At 40.7% G+C, this 18,107-nt stretch overlaps 1 protein-coding gene across 9 annotated transcripts in view; it reads left to right on the plus strand.

The window, feature by feature from the left end:
* The first annotated feature begins 1,805 nt into the window (after positions 1-1,805).
* mbd1b (methyl-CpG binding domain protein 1b) overlaps positions 1,806-18,107 on the plus strand; it is a 21,502-nt gene continuing 5,200 nt past the window's right edge. Inside the window, exons 1-17 of one of the 9 annotated variants that reach the window (XM_028575744.1) lie at positions 1,806-2,277; positions 2,699-3,282; positions 3,843-3,983; positions 5,205-5,346; positions 5,432-5,718; positions 5,861-5,943; positions 6,417-6,460; positions 7,044-7,184; positions 7,273-7,353; positions 8,041-8,061; positions 8,170-8,262; positions 8,500-8,547; positions 10,519-10,680; positions 10,765-10,944; positions 11,105-11,182; positions 11,272-11,352; positions 17,011-17,121. In XM_028575744.1, coding sequence (XP_028431545.1) covers positions 2,906-3,282; positions 3,843-3,983; positions 5,205-5,346; positions 5,432-5,718; positions 5,861-5,943; positions 6,417-6,460; positions 7,044-7,184; positions 7,273-7,353; positions 8,041-8,061; positions 8,170-8,262; positions 8,500-8,547; positions 10,519-10,680; positions 10,765-10,944; positions 11,105-11,182; positions 11,272-11,352; positions 17,011-17,121 — 2,070 coding nt within the window. In that variant the 5' untranslated portion in view covers positions 1,806-2,277; positions 2,699-2,905. The remainder of the gene's footprint in view (positions 2,278-2,698; positions 3,283-3,842; positions 3,984-5,204; positions 5,347-5,431; positions 5,719-5,860; positions 5,944-6,416; positions 6,461-7,043; positions 7,185-7,272; positions 7,354-8,040; positions 8,062-8,169; positions 8,263-8,499; positions 8,548-10,518; positions 10,681-10,764; positions 10,945-11,104; positions 11,183-11,271; positions 11,353-17,010; positions 17,122-18,107) is intronic. The other 8 variants (XM_028575748.1, XM_028575749.1, XM_028575747.1 and 5 more) reach the window with 8 other exon arrangements.

An 18,107-nucleotide genomic window follows, 5' to 3' on the forward strand; every position in this document is an offset into this window, starting at 1 on the left:
GCCTGTTTTGTATTGGGTCGTTCTTCACTATCATGAAGAAGAGTACAGTACACCAGAGCAACTACTGCTACCTTCAAAGGGGGATAAGTTGTATGAGTATATGAGTGGAGGAAAGGCTGAGAACGAATGCATCAAGAACAGTGAAGGAGCATGGATATTGCAGGAAAGACTTTCCCTGTTGTTGTTTTTTCTTCTTTCCTCAGCTTTCTAAAGCTTTTACTAAATAACCACTATTAGGTTTGTAGGAGCCAAACACTGAGATACAGAAGAACAAAACTTTATTTTTTGGATTTGGATTCAGAATGCAATATTTCTCTGCCATAATCTTTCAAATCTCCCCTTCTACACTCTCCTAATGTAATGGGATGTTTCTGATTGGTCAATAATCAGATGTGTAGGGCTGTGCTCGATTGAAGAAATTCTTAGTCGACTATAACTCATTCAATTGTATCGACTAATCGATTAGTTGATTTAATCGACAGATCTGTAAATCTGAGTTCATGCAAAAGCACCACTTTAATTCTTGTTTACCAGAGATGTGCTCGTACTTTTCTTGGAAATAAGTCATTCAGCATGAAAAAAGCATAAAACATGACTAATCGACTAAAGAAATCTAAGTTGACTAAGACCAAAACGACCGATTAGTCGACTAATTGGTAATAAGAGGGAGCAGCCCTACAGATGTGGAGCTCACTGATTGGTATGTGCTAAGAGACAAAATGATCTGACCTTTGACCTCTATGTTCTTGTGCATGAGTATACTCAAAGATCCTTATCATAAGTAAATGGTTTCCTTGTTTAAAACTAATGCATACAGGTTCAATATTGAATATGTAAATAAAAACTATTTAATCATTTAACACCCCTTGTTATAGAAACTACTGATATGTTCATTTACATTTGAATCTAGCTGCCATGTTGGTACAGTGATGTCTATCGAGGCAAGAGGTCTATCCACAGCTAGTCTCGCATTGCTACTCCTCAGCCCTGCGGAATCCACAACTAAATACAGAATAAAAGTGTAATTAATAGAAAAAGACAAAACACCAAAGTTAAAATAAAGTAGGCCTACATTTCTTTTAATCACATTTTAGTGAAATATTCGCATTTTGCTAATTGACATATGTACAATAACAACTGAGCGAGCGGTCACTGGGCAGCAGACTATCAATGGGGGTAGTGTGTGTCTATGCCTGAAAGTAGAAGCATACGATGTTGTTTTCATAAATGACGACACTATATGATATTACAAATTAATTGTAATGGCAGAAAATGTTTTCCAAGCGGTGCGTCCTGTAAAGTTACGCATTACTCCGCTGCCAGTCAAGACAACCCATTTTGTACCACAGACGAACCTGCTCGCAGCGCCTATAGCGCACATCTAATGACCCGTCTCCGTGAAGGCAGCAGTTAAATGACAAAATGGGCTGCTGAAGAGGATGAAGGCAGGATGAGAGAAGTCACTCCCTTCCGCCGCCAGGCCAACACAGAGGTTTAGGAAGTGCTTTTTTTTTTTTTACCGTGAGGACATTAACAACGGACGGGATTAAATTTTTACATGATTTAATGTGACAAATCGCTTGGTTGATTGAGTAAGTGAATGATTAATTGATTGACGAGAGAGAATGTGAATGAATAATGTTTGAAATGAGTAGCTAAGCAACAAATCTAATTTAGAAATTCTATTTTGCTAGCTGATATAGCTACAATTTAGCTAAGATGCCTGGCTATTTCTCACGATTATGTATCGTAATTATCAATGGCAGACGTAAATAAATGTTATAAAGTGCATCTCAGTGCCATTGTGATAACACACACCACTTGCAGAACACACTGTCCTCTCTGTAGGCGGGGTCAGAGTTCAACAGACGGAGCAGACGAATAACGGATTAGCATCTTGGGTGTCTCGCCTTCTTTGGTTCTACAACCGTTTTCATTATTGCTAAATGCATGGAAGCTAGCTACGTTAGCTCTACCTTGTAAAGTGGTGACAGAGGTGACTAGCGTGCCAAGGATCTGGGAAATATTACCCTGTTTTGTTGGCCCTCCTTACCGCAAGCATTTGTAAACTGGTAGCGATACACTGCTCTCAACTCAGAGGGACAATTTCATCACCGGAACCATGGAGGAACGCTTTAGCTAAGGTGGCTAACGTTAGTCCCGCTTTCAGTTTCAGTGTTTCTTCAGCTGCTGGTATGTCACTAAACTATGTATAAAGAAATAATCGCCAATATCAGAGAACCAGAGCACTTTCAGCAGTAGCAGCACGTTTAGCAGGTGAGGTTAACTTGTGTCGCTGGGGTTGTGTTTGCTGGATAGTATTAGCTACAACCCAGTGCTAGCTAACGTTAGTTAACAATGGATACGCGGAAGCTCTAACGTTATACCGTGAGCTATATTTATGAAAGCTAGCGTTTAATTAATAGAAAACATTCCGTCTCTGTAGTTAGTTTTTGTTGTAACGGTATTCTTTGGTATGTCGTGCTAACTATAACGTTTAACGTTACGTAAATGCCTGCCTGTTAAGGCATTGTTATCGAGTAACGTTATAAAACAGATGTCTAAGCAGCTCGTTGTTTTAAGCTAACATTCCCTTACAGTAACCTAACATCGAGCTAGGGGTTACTATACTGGACATACGGACTGTTTTTAAACTTTCTCAACGGCATCGTCCTTTTTTTATTTTTTTTTTATTCAGGTTCCGTCATGAAAAACTAAGCAGCTGTCAACCATCCTGACGATTCATCTGCCTGCCCAAACCTTGGTGGCCAAGGTCAAGTGGCTACATCCACGGACAATGTGAAAATACACCATGTTAAATGGGATGCAAGGTCTACTGTAGAGGATATCTTATTTGTTTTCAGGAAAACTATTTGAAACGTGTGTAGCCTAAACGGGTGCATCAATGAACGAGGAACCACGTGAGAGCCCTTTACCTGGCAGAGAGCCTGTGGAAAAAGATGTGGTACAAAGCACAGAGAAGAGCAGCTGTGAAGCAGAAAACTCCGCTGAGGTAGAACCAACACAGGAGCCTCTGGCGTCCTCATGCAGTCTCGAAACAAAGGGAAACTCCAGCTCCGATCCTGTAAAGGAAACTCCAGGAGATGAAGCGGAGGAGGCTAAGGCCACTGGTGGGGAGCCTCCTGTTGACTGGTTCGAGCCACTGGAGGATGATGATGATGGCTTTGGTAGGAATGATCCAGAGGAAGAAAGCCTGGCAGGAGAAAGTGAAAGGAGTGAGAGTGTGGCAGACAGCGAGAAGACCTTCAGAAGGATTTATCAGTAGGTTGAGAAATGTTGATTTCCTCCAATCTGTGGTCATGTAATAGTACAATATATCAAATCTCAGTTGTCAGCAGAGCCATTATATCTTGAAATGTAGTCTGATAAGGAGCAGCTTATCTTATCTTTGGTTTAGGTTTAGATTTTTAGGGACATGTGCAAGCATCATTATCTTTATCCAAGTAGAGCTGGCAGTGGTGATGCACATGTGCTAAGATGCTGTACTAATTTTCAAACAGTTTAACAGTGAGACTATTTGGTTAACGGGAATGGTTACAATATTATGTACACTAGCACAGGAGTTACATATGTTATGTTATAGGTTAAATAGTCCTGTTTGGATGAACGTTTTGTCCTATTTGTTGAACTACTGTTGAAACGGCTCAACTCAAACCTCTAGACAACTCTGCCTCAATCTATAGAAACTAAATAGATGTATACCACAACATAGCTTAGCATATTAACATTTTCTTGGATGGCTTCACGAGCTGTCTGTTTTTCTCACGTGGTATGAAGATTTCTAACATGCATTATTCCCATCTCCTCCTTTTTAAATGCAGGCTTCAGCTTCCCCGCCGTAAGCGATCACATCCAGATGAAGGATGGGATGACTGGCCAGTACTTGGAGAGGGTTGGAAACGCAAAGAAGTTGTCCGGCGCTCAGGTTCTAGCATAGGACAGAAGGATGTCTATTACCTGAGGTAAATACCTCCTAGTAGAAATGTAAAAAGAAAATCCCAATTTACAGTTGTTTTCAATTCAGGGGCCAGAACATACTTTCATACATTTACTTTGTGGTCTGCAATTTTGATTTTAGTGCTGAGATTTTACTCATTGTTAAAGGTCCAATGTGTAGGAATGTCTCCCATCTAACGTTGAGATCATATATTGCGATCAACTGTCTCGCACCACGCAGTTCAAAGTGCGTATTACAGCTACGTTAGCCTTCACGTTTCAAAAAGCCGGTCTCTTGCTTTCAATATCCTTTTTATTTTTCTGGGTGAAGAAGACTCCTATTACTGAAATTTGGATTTTGAATACGTGCGGTCCTCCATGTTTCCTTCTTTAAAATTGCCGAGGCCGGGAAGCTACCATACCCATTAGCAGAATTAGCAGCACCTGTGAGTTTATCATGTGACAGCGAAAGGCAGAGCAGTATGTCCTGTATGTCCCTTACCGGCTAACGTATTTGAAGATGGAGCACGAATATGGAGCGTCTACCCCAGTTCATCCAAATGTAAAATTTCAAGCCAAAAGGAATACTTGGAATTGATGGCGGTGGTACATATTCATGAAAAAGGACAAGTTTGTGAACGGGCAACACAGATTTTGATAGATACTAAACACGTTACACGGGACCTTTTAACGATTTTCTGTCACTTCTTTTACTCTTTGTTGTTGGTAGTCAGTGACACAACTTTGTCTGTTAGGGCTGGGCAATATCATAATAACTGTTCAAATTGACCTCTATACTTTGATAATAATAATACATTTGAGCCTAAATTAAAAATATTTGCTGTATAAGCTTTTCAAAGATGAGATTGTGCAGCTCTTTCTCTTTTTATATGATTGTTGTATTACTGTAGTTTTAATACTGTTTGGTTTTAAAGAGGTTGGACACAATTATCAATTTCACAGTTGTCACCATGGGCTCTGGGAACTTGTGATTTATTTATTTATTTTTTACATTTTATAGACTAAAGAATAGATTAATCCCAAAAATAATCACCAGATAAATCGATGATAAAAATAATTGTTAGTTACAGCCCTAACCAATTTCAAAAAGGGTTACATGAATGTTATCTTCGCACTGTCGGTATAGAAGCAGAAGCATGTGACTGAATGACAACAGGATGTTGTCGTTTTTAGCAGTTGTCATCAAGCTCTTCTCAGTTGCAATTGTGTGTTATTTTTCTTTGCAGTCCACGTGGTGATCGAGTGAGAAGTCGAGTAGAACTGATTTCAGTGCTGGAGGGAATGTTTGACTTGTCAACCTTTGAATACAAGTCAGGAAAGTTCCTAGATGGTCAAGCACCACCCATAAGAATTCGAAACCGAGCAAAGGTATTGGCCTCTTTTATCACTTCAAACTTAAAACATGTAAGATGTGTGTCTTACAGTTAGTTTTCCTCACTTTCTTGTCCATTAGAAAAAAATCCGGGAGCGTTCTTCCTCAGAGTCCAGCTGGATGGAGAGAGGAGAAGGGGCCGACACTCCAGACTCCTACCACAGGCTCACCCCCAGCGTGGGGCCCAAAAACCTCTACTCCAACCAGTCAAGTTTCTCCTTGTACAGTACAATAGGAACTCCAAACGAAGGCTCTCGCAATGAGAATCCACCAGCGGAAGATAAAATTAAACTTCCCCTTCCCTCATCATCCAGAGCACTTCCACTTCCCTCCGTAAATGGAGAAATTGGGTCCGAGGACAGCACACTGTTAGTCAATTATTTAACCCTTATTATTAAAGCCGCTGATTTAATTAAAACACTTCAGTATTTCAATTTAATCAAAGGGGTTTGTTTGTGGTGAGTTGATGATATATGCAGATGGACTGAGCATTATCGTGTTTCCCTGCAGGGTCTGTGCCAGATGTGGTATTTCCTTCACAGGCACGTGGTATGACAAACAAAGGAAGAGGCCCTGCTGTCCCAGCTGTTGGGGTATGTCAAATTAAGACTGTTAAAGGTGCTCTAAGTGATGTTGGGTGGCGTTACTTCTTCTTGAAGTATTTTCAAACAAAACCTCATCTCGTCCCCTCCCTTCCTTGCTTCCTTGCACCAACCCCCGACCCCCAAATCCTTCTTGTCAGTTATTGGCTGGAACACTGGGTATGTTCCGTGTTGCAGCTTGGCGCAGATTGTTTTTGTTGCCATTGGTGGAGCCTGGGCTGTCTACAGAGACTGTGTTTTATTACAGTGTGTTCATTGGACAGGCAGCTCGCGGATAGTGAGATGTTTGCTGTATGTGACAAGAAATGTTGTGGCCTAAAAAACGTGTGACATCGCTTAGAGCACCTTTTTTTTTTTTTTAAATGTCTTGATTCTTATGAAAAGGCAGTGTTGGAAGTAGGAAGGGAAAAAAATGCATGGAAATAACTGTACTCATGCTACAATGTTTTTCTTTTAAATTTCAGCAGCCTCAAAGACAAAAGAGCATCCGATGGTTCGTTTCAGAAAGGTAAAGCATTGGCTGTTAACAAGTTGTCTGAATGAGCAGCTGCATTGTAGCCACTTTAACTAGCCAAATCGTTGGTCCAACTTATCAATAACACCCTAATTAAACCATGGATTCAGAATATACACTTTATGTGAATGTGTTGTTTATATGAGGAAGTTGGATTGTTGAAACTAACTGGATATGTAATCAAAGTTTTTACTCATCTGGCATGGAGAAAAGGTGAAAATTAATATTCTTCAACAATAAGGGCCATTACAAAGTCAACACGAGCGACACACTCCCTTTCATAGACTACTCAGCAGACGCAAGCGTTGCCCCCACCGTCAACGCATAGTATTGCGTTCATCGGCGTGTAACAACAACTGGGACGACACGTTTTGCTACGTATTGACGCATAATGGCGGCCAAAGCGTAGCGATGCGTAGCCTTGTGGACGCATTTGCGTACCGATGCGTTGACTATGTAACGGCCCTAAGAATACAAAGTTGCTCAATCTATTTCCGGAATTAGGATACTGATAAAAATGTGCAAGTGGATACTAATAAATGACCTGCTTTTTTATTTCTCTACATGTGAACTGTAGTGGATTCCTTGTGGACAGTGTGTGGGATGCCACAACACAGTGAACTGTGGGCAGTGTGCCAACTGCAAGCATGGACAGCAGAGCAAAGAGTCCCGGAAACGCCTATGCCGGAAACGCAAATGTATATGTCCTATTCGCAAGGTACGCTGCCGGGTGCACAACAGTTATTCATTATTTTGATGCCAATCGTTATGTTAATTTTGCCACTTTTTCTCGGCTGTTCCACCAGGACCCTGGAAGTGGAGCCTTCCTGCTGCAGAGGCCTTATAATGACATTCCGGAAACGTTTGATGACAGCATGAGTTTCCAGGTAATAAATACTTTCATAATACACTAACTTCTTTTTTCCTACCAGGCGTGTCTGCGCGACCCCCGTGAGCAATCACAGCCATTCATGTCAATGCTTGATATTCCACCAGCCGCTACGCAGCGTGTCCCAGAAGCGTCTCTCCGCTGAGCAAAGGTCAATTTTAACATGAGCCGCGGGGCGTTGGAATAAACACACGATTGTTCTTTTAAGTTCTTGTAGAGACAATAAAATCCGCGAGTCCGGCAAGCAAGACACTCCGCTTCTGAGGCGCTCCCGGTGTGGCATGGCACATGGCGGAGGATGGAACAAAACTGTGGCACAGCCGAAACGCAGCACAGACGCGCCTGGTATATGGGTAACATGTTCTGTGCTCACAAGCCATGGGTTGTTGTTGACCTCCACATGTAAAAGCCTGTTATGTTGTAATAACCTTTTTAAAGCAAAGTTTCCATTGCATATTGGTTAATGTAATATTAATACTCAGTCTTGTATCAATAAAATACAATGACTATTGGCTAAGACTATCCGGTTTTTCTACTTGTTTACAGTCTGGGTCAGACATCAGACGTGTTTTCAGTTATTTCACATTGTCCACAATGTGTGTTGTAATAACAGTATAATTATGCACTGGGGCTTTGGCCCTGAATATCATGAATTCATGTTCTAAAAACAACTTTTATTTTTCAGAGTGAAGTTACAGACTCACAGGTAACATTTTCGTAATATGAGACCAATTTATATTTGTGTTTTTAATAAACTCAATATGATTGCTATACCTTTTTCCTTCCACTCACTGATTCTGTTTTATTCTCGCAGCACCCGAGTCTCAAAAGCAGCGACACGGAGAACTTCTCCGTCAACGTGGACGTTGACGATGAGGATGACATGTCAACTGACGATGATGATGATGTGAGTTTTTTTATTATTTTAAAACCCACTGTCCTACAGACAGGAAGTCTGACGTGATTGCCTCAAGTGATACAAAATCAACCAAAATTTATTTTGTAACGGTGCCACAGAATGAACAGAAACCAGTCAAACCACATGTTCAGTACTTTGCTGTCTTTTTGTACGATCAGTATAGTCATAGTTAGAATATGGCTAATTATACAGTTTCAGTCAATAACCCATATTTACCATTCACAGCAGTGGCAAACCGAGTTTTCCAGGGCCAGGTGTTTAGTTCTTGACAGGGTAAGTTTTATGAAAGGGTAGTAGTTCACTAAGCCATCATGATATTTTAACCAAATTTCCAATAAAATTGACAAAACAAAGTAGTAATAAAAATGTCCACTACTGTGATTAAAAGAGTGCCAGTAAAACTCAAAATGATGGAGAATCATGTGATAGAAATTTGGCATTATGGTTGCTCAATTTATAGACCTGAGAAAAGTGTCTCCTCATCACTTCACACAGATCAGATTTCTTTTTTTTTTTTGAGGGATGTTTAAGTCGCATGCTTCATATGTCATGATTGACATGAAGTCTTTTTCCATTGCACATTTTGTTTTATCAATAGCACAACTTTTCCACCTCAGCAAAGCATAAAATAATATTTTTTTGATGTATTGATTTTTCTGGTCGCAAGTTCCATTTTCACTTTCTCACAGCCTACTGCATTGAACGGTCCACCTACGTAAACACCTTCCCGTAATCAACGTTTGCGTCAATACGTCGACCAGCGCAGCGCGGGTAGTGCAAGCCCAATATTCTGCCGAATCCTGGATTCGGTGCATCCCTAGTAATAACATTAAGAGCCAAGCATGGTTAGATTATTTTAATTATAAAAGAGACTTCAGATACAGTATTTGGGGACGACTAAGGTCTATATAAAAGAGACTTCTGATACAGTATTAGGGGACCACTAAGGTCTATATAAAAGAGACTTCAGATACAGTATTAGAGGACCACTAAGGTCTGTATAAAAGAGACTTCAGATACAGTATTAGGGGACCACTAAGGTCTATATAAAAGAGACTTCAGATACAGTATTAGGGGACCACTAAGGTCTATATAAAAGAGACTTCAGATACAGTATTAGGGGACCACTAAGGTCTATATAAAAGAGACTTCAGATACAGTATTAGAGGACCACTAAGGTCTATATAAAAGCATCCAAAGAGCACCATGTCATGGGAGCTTTTTAAACTCTTTTCCAGTTTAGATGTCCTAAGTACCATCACAAGTCATGTTTCCAGCGTCGCATTATAAAAGCTGAGTGGAGACGGCAAAATTCAATTGCGCAAAAACATTTTTACACTCGCTTGAGGTGGTTTTTGCCTTTGTTGAAAAGAATTGATTGGCTAAATGGGATGCAGAATAAACTCACTTTTAACTCACCGCCTTGCCGGCAATTGTTTCGCCAAAGAGAGTACAAAGTATGCTGCATTAAAGCTTTAGTGCGGAACTTTGATATTATTGAACGTCCGTTACATTCAAGCCATTGCCAAATGAGTTGCTACAAAGCTAATAACGACTATCACCTCCACACAACTCTCTCTGGATTTCTCAGTATGGCTATGTTCAGAAGATTGTGTCGTCCGGTGACTTTCCCACGCAGAAGCTCGAGTGAAGATAATTGCCTCTTCTGAAGAGTCCATCATGGTTTTTTTAATCCTCCGTGTCCTCCTTGGCTACTAGCAACTGCGTGGAGGAGGGGTCGGGGCGGTGCCCGATCACAGAAGGCTGTATTATGTGGGCGCGCCGACAGCGTTGTTGTCATTACTTAGAATTCCTCATGGGGGAGACAGAAACTACGCACTATAGCTTTAAAATAGGGACGCAACTAACGATTATTTTCATAGTCGATTAGTTGTTTTGGTCTCTAAAATGTCAGAAAATTGTGAAAAAATGTGGATCAGTGTTTCCCAAAAGCCCAAGATGACGTCCTCAAATGTCCTGTTTTGTCCACAACTCAAAGATATTCAGTTTACTGTCACAGAGGAGAGATGGAAACTAATCAATTAATCTTGGCAGCTCTACTTTAAAACTACTCTGAGTAAATGTAACTTCTTACTACCCACCTCTGGATGAGTGTTTGTGTGTGGTTTGTACAAAGAGATGTCTTATAAGTCATCTGTTATCAACATTAATTTTGCCACTGGCAGTGTTGCATTAAAATGTCTTTCTTTTGTTTTTTTTATTATACACTTGACTTGCCCTTAGTGGCATAAGAAGCGGAAGCGACGGTCCTGTGGAGAATGCAAAGCCTGTCTCTGCAGGAAAGACTGTGGCACATGTGATTTCTGTATAGACAAACCAAAGTTTGGAGGCAGCAACAAGAAGAGGCAAAAGTGTCGACTACGTCAGTGTCAGAGACAGGCAATGGTAAGAACCTAGTGATCTTCAATGCGTTTGTTGTTTCTTGCAGTAATGACGTAGTAGTGTTGATTTTTAAATCTCTTTTGGCAGAGACACTTGCTGCCTTTCCAGATGGGACAAGCGGAGTATGGGCCAGATGGCTCAATGCTGCCGGGCAGGCCTAGACCTCACTACACATACAGTCGGAAGTCCGGTTTAAAGAAAACCAAAGGACCGCTATCTGGCTTGGACTTAACTGACAATGAAGATGAGGACAGTAACTTCCAAGCAGTGAGTTCCCAATACCTTTTTTAGTGATTAAATATTTGTATTGTTTCTATTTTCTTGTTGTGTGTTTTTTTTCATTTTTTTTTTTCATTTTAAAATAAAACTTCAAATTTAAGGAAGAGTTTGTGCTTTCGTCTTACTTGGTTATGTTTCACTGCTGTAGATGAACTGGAGCTCTGAACCTGCTAGTGGTAGCAAACACACGTATGAACTGAATGTGAGAAACCAATCATCTATGCAGGTTTGAAAATAGATTATCATTTACATTTATTTGCCACCCAAGGCTTGTCTCACCAAACAGAATGTCAACTTAATTTTGTCTTTCGGCAGTTGAATTATTTGGATTTCAGACAGCAGAATGGACTGACTGACAGAGTTCCTCACTTCAGCAACCACAACAACTCTGAACTAGTAAGTTTACATTCAGTCATATATATTTTTATATTTTTTTTTTTCCTTCCATAAGGCAAGGCAAGGCAAGGCAGCTTTATTTGTATAGCACATTTCAGCAACAGGGCAAATCAAAGTGCTTTACCTAAAACATTAAAGAGCAGTTGGAAAACAATAATAAACAAATTAAAAACATTAAAAGACAAGAATAAAATTGATTAGTGCAGTATAAGAATAAAAGTAACAGTGCAGTATAAGAAATTAAAGTTAATAAAATAGATTATTTAAAGAAAAGCAACATCAAAAAGATAGGTCTTTAGCTTAGATTTAAAAGAACTGAGAGTTGCAGCGGACCTGCAGTTTTCTGGGAGTTTGTTCCAGATATGTGGAGCATAAAAACTGAACGCTGCTTCCCCCTGTTTAGTTCTGACTCTGGGGACAACAAGTAGACTTGTCCCAGACCACCTGAGAGGTCTGGGTGGGTCATAGTGTAGTAGCAGACCAGAAATGTATTTTGGCCCTAAACCGTTTAGTGATTTATAAACCAGTAAAAGTATTTTGAAATCAATTCTTTGAGGCACTGGAAGCCAGTGTAGAGACTTCAGTACTGGACTGATGTGATCCACTTTCTTGGTTTTAGTGAGGACTCGAGCAGCAGCGTTCTGAATCAGCTGCAGCTGTCTGATTGATTTTTTTTTTTTAGGGAGACCTGTAAAGACACCATTACAGTAGTCAAGTCTACTGAAGATAAAAGCATGGACAAGTTTTTCCAGATCCTGCTGAGACATAAGTCCTTTAAACCTTGATATATTTTTAAGGTGATAATAGGCTGATTTTTTAATTATGTTAATGTGGTTTTTAAAATTCAGGTCTGAGTCCATGACTACACCAAGATTTCTTGCTTTGTCTGTTGTTTTTAACATTGTCATTTGAAGCTGAGCGCTGACTTTCAATCGTTCCTCTTTTGCTCCAAAAACAACCACCTCCGTTTTTTATTAATTTAATTTAAGAAAGTTCTGGCACATCCAATCATTAATCTGTTCAATGCACATATTTAATTGTTGTATTGGGCTATAGTTCCCTGGCGATAAGGTTATGTAAATTTGTGTGTCATCCGCATAACTATGGTAACTTATTTTGTTGTTTTCCATAATCTGAGCCAGTGGAAGCATGTAGATGTTGAACAGAAGAGGCCCCAGAACTGAGCCTTGGGGAACTCCGCACGTCATATTTGTATGCTCAGATGTATAATTACCTATAGACACAAAGTAGTCCCTATTCTTTAAATAGGATTCAAACCACTTTAGTACTGAGCCAGAAAGACCAACCCAGTTTTCCAATCGGTCAAGCAATATGTCATGGTCTACCGTATCAAATGCAGCACTGAGATCAAGTAATACTAAGACTGAAATTTTGCCACTATCTGTGTTTGAGTGGATGTCATTAAAGACTTTAACAAGAGCCGTCTCGGTGCTGTGGTGTGGTCGAAAACCTGACTGGAAGGCATCAAAACTGTTGTTTAGCGATAAGAAAAAGTTGAGTTGTTGAAAAACCACTTTTTCTATGATTTTACTTAAAAATGGGAGGTTTGATATTGGCCTATAGTTGCTCATTAGTGTCATGTCTAGATTGTTCTTTTTTAGGAGTGGCTTGATGACTGCAGTTTTCAGGGCCTGTGGGAAGATACCTGAGAGCAGAGACGTGTTTACAATCTGTAGAAGATCAGAAGCCAAACAATTCGAAACATTTTTGAAAACACCTGTTGGTAGAATATCAAGGCAACAGGAGGAGGTTTTCAGATGTTGTATCCAGGTTTTTAAGGTTGATCGTATGAAATTGTGTCATGTTGGAATTTGTTTTGCGTGCACACTGTGACAACACATATCCTGTACTTGATATGGAAGCACTGACTGTTTGTCTAATTTTCTGAATTTTGTCTGTGAAGAAGGAGGCAAAGTCATTGCATGCTTGGTAGACAACAGTTCAGATGCTACTGGTACTGGAGGGTTTGTTAATCTATCAACAGTAGCAAACAAAGCACGTGAATTATTATTGTTTCTGGCGATAATGTCAGAGAAAAAGGACCGCCTTGCATTCCTTAGTTCCATATTATAAATGCGAAGTCTCTCTTTATTAGGGTTGGGTATCATTTGTTTTTTTTTTCGATTCCGGTGCTAAATCAATACTTTTAAAACGGTGCCGGTGCCTAAACGGTGCCTGAACCGGTACTTTTCAATAAAGTTAAAAAAAAAAAGAAGAAAAAAAATAAGTGCAGTAAACAACAGTCAGTGACTTGTTTATTGCTAAGGCCATGGTCAAAATTCAAGATTTAATAATAATGTAATAACAATAACTTATTTCACCAGTAAATTGCTGTTGAACCCCAGATGGGAAAAGGGTATTTTACAATTACTGTGAATGCACCACAAGGCTACCTGTTTTAAGTGAATCTGTGTTGTTTAATTCCGACAATGGCAGCTGCAAGTGAACGCACTGTCTGTGTTGTTTAATTCCGACAACGGCAGCTGCGAGTGAATGCACCGTCTGTGTTGTTTAATTCCGACCATATAAACATACTGTATATCTATGAATTGCGACAACGGCAGCTGCTGCGCTGCAGAGCAGACTGTTACATCCCGCTGTTGAAGTCCTCCACAGTGAAATACAGGCACACTTTACACTGTTTAACGTTAGCTGTCAGCATTTTAACCGGGATTAATCCAGCTGCTAGCTAAAGGTAGGCTAACGTTACATGCTGTCAGGTGTAGTGTAAAGTCGAGCACCGAAATGAGGCGCCAAAACTTTCGTTCTTATTCGGTCTCGTTACTACCGTTTACGTCGGCACCGGTTCCCTATTGGCACCGAGTTTAGGTACCCAACCCTACTCTTTATAAGTGTTATAATGGACCTGGAGATTAGATTTTCGCCAAATGCGTTCAACTTTTCGACACTCTCTTTTTTCTATTCTCACAACTATAAAATTTCTCCATAAAGATCTTTTCTTACCAGAGACAGCTTTGACCTTAGTGGGAGCAATAGCATCAATAACATTCGTAATTTTTTGGGATAGACTGTGGCTGACGAGGAATGGATGCTAAATTTGCAAAGTTTGCAGTTACGTGCTTATTCACCATTTTTTTTTTCTATTACCTATCACATCATAAATTGTGGAAGAATCTAATTCGCAGGGCCCAGGCTTGTCTTGGAAAAAGTCCTGAGTGCTACTAGGCGTGCAGCCTGGACCCGGCCCATATCAGTTAATGCTTACTGCATTTTGCACACAAGCATCCTTATCAGTTTGGGGAGAAGGAGTTAGCTGCCATATTTGAAGGGGCAGAGGTGCCTGGCGTTTTACGATGGGAGAAGGAAGGGGGGCATACTTGGTTCCAGCATTTACCAGCTGCTTCATCTGGTCAGTGAACTCCAACATGGGGATGGGGGTAGAGGGGAGAGCGACGTATCCTTAAAGAGGTCCTCAAAGCTTTCGTGGTTGTCAAAGGGGTTTGAGGAGTGTTGGACGGGTGAGATGGGGGGTTGAGATTTCTCATCTCCGGTCTTTGGTCTCCCATGGTCAAATCTTTGCTCAGGTGGGGGCTGTGGTGGTTCACTGCCGCACTTTGTTGTGTCTTCCTCTTGTTTTGGTTCATCTTGTCTCGTGTCCTTGGCCAAGGGAGCAGATGTGTGGTGCAGAAAGTAAAGTAGGCTAGAGGTGAACAGCTTTACTCCCGGTTTGTGAAGGAATAGTCCATCTGCTTTAAAAAGATGTCTGCAGCCACAGAAAATGTTAAAATTGTCAATGAACTGCAGAGAATGGTTGTTGGTACATGCAGTTGAAAGCCATCTGTTCAGTGCCAGCAGTCTGCCGAAACTCTCAGCTCCTCCTCTGACTGGCGGTATAGGGCCACTGACAAACACCTTTGCGTTTAGGGAGCTGACTGTGTTCACCAGATTCATAAAGTCACGATTCAGCACTTCAGACTTTTGCTTTACAACATCATTTGACCCTATATGCAGTATAATGTTCTTCACAGTTGGGTGTGCTGTTACGATATCCTGGATTCTTTGGGCCAAGTCAGACACCATGTCTTTGGGAAAATAGTATTTTGGTGTTTTTACTGCTTTTTATATCTTTCACAGCAGAGTCACCCACAATCAGAGTTTGGGGCCCAGTCATTAGCTTTCCCTGTAGCTTTTTACTTTTAGAATTGCTCTCAGTCCTTACCCTGCTGTGTGACGATGAGACGTAATCCAGGTCATGTCCAGGGTCCTGCAGCAGAGGAGCAATATGACAATAGCCTACTATGTCTACAAAAAATGTATAGTCCAGTGATTTATAAGTATCCAAGAGCCGCTGCTCATAGTTTCTCTCCGAGGAAAAGCAAGATTATCAGCAGAAATATGCAAGCAGAAGCAGGAGCAAGCAATAGAGCGTCTGCACTGTAAGAAGCAGCTAAGGCCAAATATAGGTGAAGGATAGGTGAAGACATGAAAGGGGAGAGAGAGGGGGAATGACATGCAGCAAAGGGCCGCCGGGTCGGAGTCGAACCCGCGGCCGCTGCATCGAGGAGTAAACCTCTATGTATGTGTGCCTGCTCTACCAACTGAGCTAACCCGGTCACCAAACGGGTTTAATTGTATTGGTAGTGTGTCTGTTTTAACTTCAGGAGCCTTTTGCATGAGATGTCCAACAGCTCTTCCGTAGATGGTAGAATTTTTCAGGCTGGCGTACAAATTCTTGCTGCTCAATGCAGCTTAATGTCACTATCCCTGACTGATCATCAGGCCCAAACGGAATCGCGGTGTTTTATTTATATATACAGTATATTTTACAGTTTTCAGCGGTGATCCAGAATGAAAATCTGTGGAATGTAGCACTGTTTTTCTGCCAGTGGTGGTGATAGGTTAACATTTTATTTATTTTATTTTTTTATCTGTGGAAAATCTGCAGAAATCTGTGTCCACAGATTCCGTGTTGCCCTGCTGTTCATGTGTCATCATGGCCTCCTGCTTACACTTCCTTTCACAAACACTTCTGGCACCTTGTCCGTTTCCTGTTTCTGTTGTCATGAAACATGCTGTTCTTTGGCCTGTGGGTTAGTGTTCTGCATCCAGGCCTGGTTCATACTGTTGGACCAATTTTTTAGTTTTTTACCAGTCCATGGTAATTGCATAATGTACCTCTCTTCCATTCGGGGTTGATGAATATTTGTGCAATGTATGTGCTTTTGTTTTAGCTGTTGTCTTGTCTAAAGTGGTAGTGGTCCTTCTCCCCCTGTCCTCTGTTGTCTTGTGGGTATGTTAATGTGGACGTACATACAGTATGTTAATGTTGGGGGGGCATTTCTGCCTTTTGACAGTGTAGATACAGACAGGAAGCACGAAGAGAGAAAGAGAGGGGTATGAAATGCAACAAAGGCAAACAGAATCGAACTTGGGATGTTGGAATTATATGGTGTGTGCTGTTGAATAATTAAACTGCATTAGTTTTAGCTAGCTGTACCTAATAAACTTTTCCCCCTGTAAAATGTGCCTGTAAAGTATCATGGGGCTTCTACCCAATGATTTCATACATGGTCCATGATCTAATACAAGCAATAGATACATTTGTAAAGTTCTGCAAAAGTTTTCACTGTCTGCAAGACAAGAGTTGAGCTCATGAGTTCACCCTTATCAATGCAGGACCAGCTAAGCAGATGGGATGCAGACAAATCACACGCAGGTAGAGATGTTGCAAAGCATGGTGAAGTAGAAGATGAAGAAGAGGAAGAAGAAGAAGAGGAGTTCCCCATGGTAAGTGTCCTGCTGAAAAAATAAATAAATATATATGTGTGTGTATAGTATATATGTATGTATGTATGTATGTATATACACACATATATATTTATTTTTATATATATATATATATATATATATATATATATATACACACATATATATTTATTTTATATATATATATACACAGTGGGGGAAATAAGTATTTGACCCCTTGCTGATTTTGCAGGTTTGCCCACTTACAAAGAATGCAAAAATCTACAATTTTAATCATATGTACATTCTAACAGTGAAAGACAGAATCCCAAAGAAAATTCCAGAAAATCACATCATATGAATTTATTAAAATTGATAACCATCTGATGAGGAAAAACAAGTATTTGACCCCCTGGACAAACAGCATGTTAATATTTTGTAGAAAAGCAATTATTGGCCAGCACAGATGTCAAATGGTTTTTATAGTTGGTGACAAGGTTTGTGCACATTTCGGCAGGGATGTTGGCCCACTCCTCCCTGCAGACAGCCTCCAAATCATTCAGGTTCCGAGGTTGTCGCCTGGCAACTCGAATTTTAAGCTCCCTCCAAAGATTTTCAATCGGATTCAGGTCTGGAGACTGGCTAGGCCACTCCAGAACCTTGATGTGCTTCTTCTTCAGCCACTCTTTTGTTGCTTTGGCGGTGTGCTTAGGGTCGTTGTCGTGCTGAAACACCCATCCTCGACCCATCTTCAGCTCTCTCACTGAGGGAAGGAGATGTCGGTCCAGAATTCCACGATACATGGCCCCGCCCATCCCCCCTCAATACGATGGAGTTGTCCCGTCCCCTTGGCTGAAAAGCACCCCCAAAGCATGATGTTGCCACCACCATGCTTGACGGTGGGGATGGTGTTCTTTGGGTTGTACTCGGTGTTCGTTGCCCTCCAAACACGACGAGTTGAGTTGAGGCCAAAAAGTTCTATTTTGGTCTCATCTGACCACATCACCTTCTTCCAGGCCTCTTCTGAG

Source organism: Perca flavescens, chromosome 4 (assembly GCF_004354835.1).
Source record: "Perca flavescens isolate YP-PL-M2 chromosome 4, PFLA_1.0, whole genome shotgun sequence".
In the NCBI taxonomy this organism is placed as follows: domain Eukaryota; kingdom Metazoa; phylum Chordata; class Actinopteri; order Perciformes; family Percidae; genus Perca; species Perca flavescens.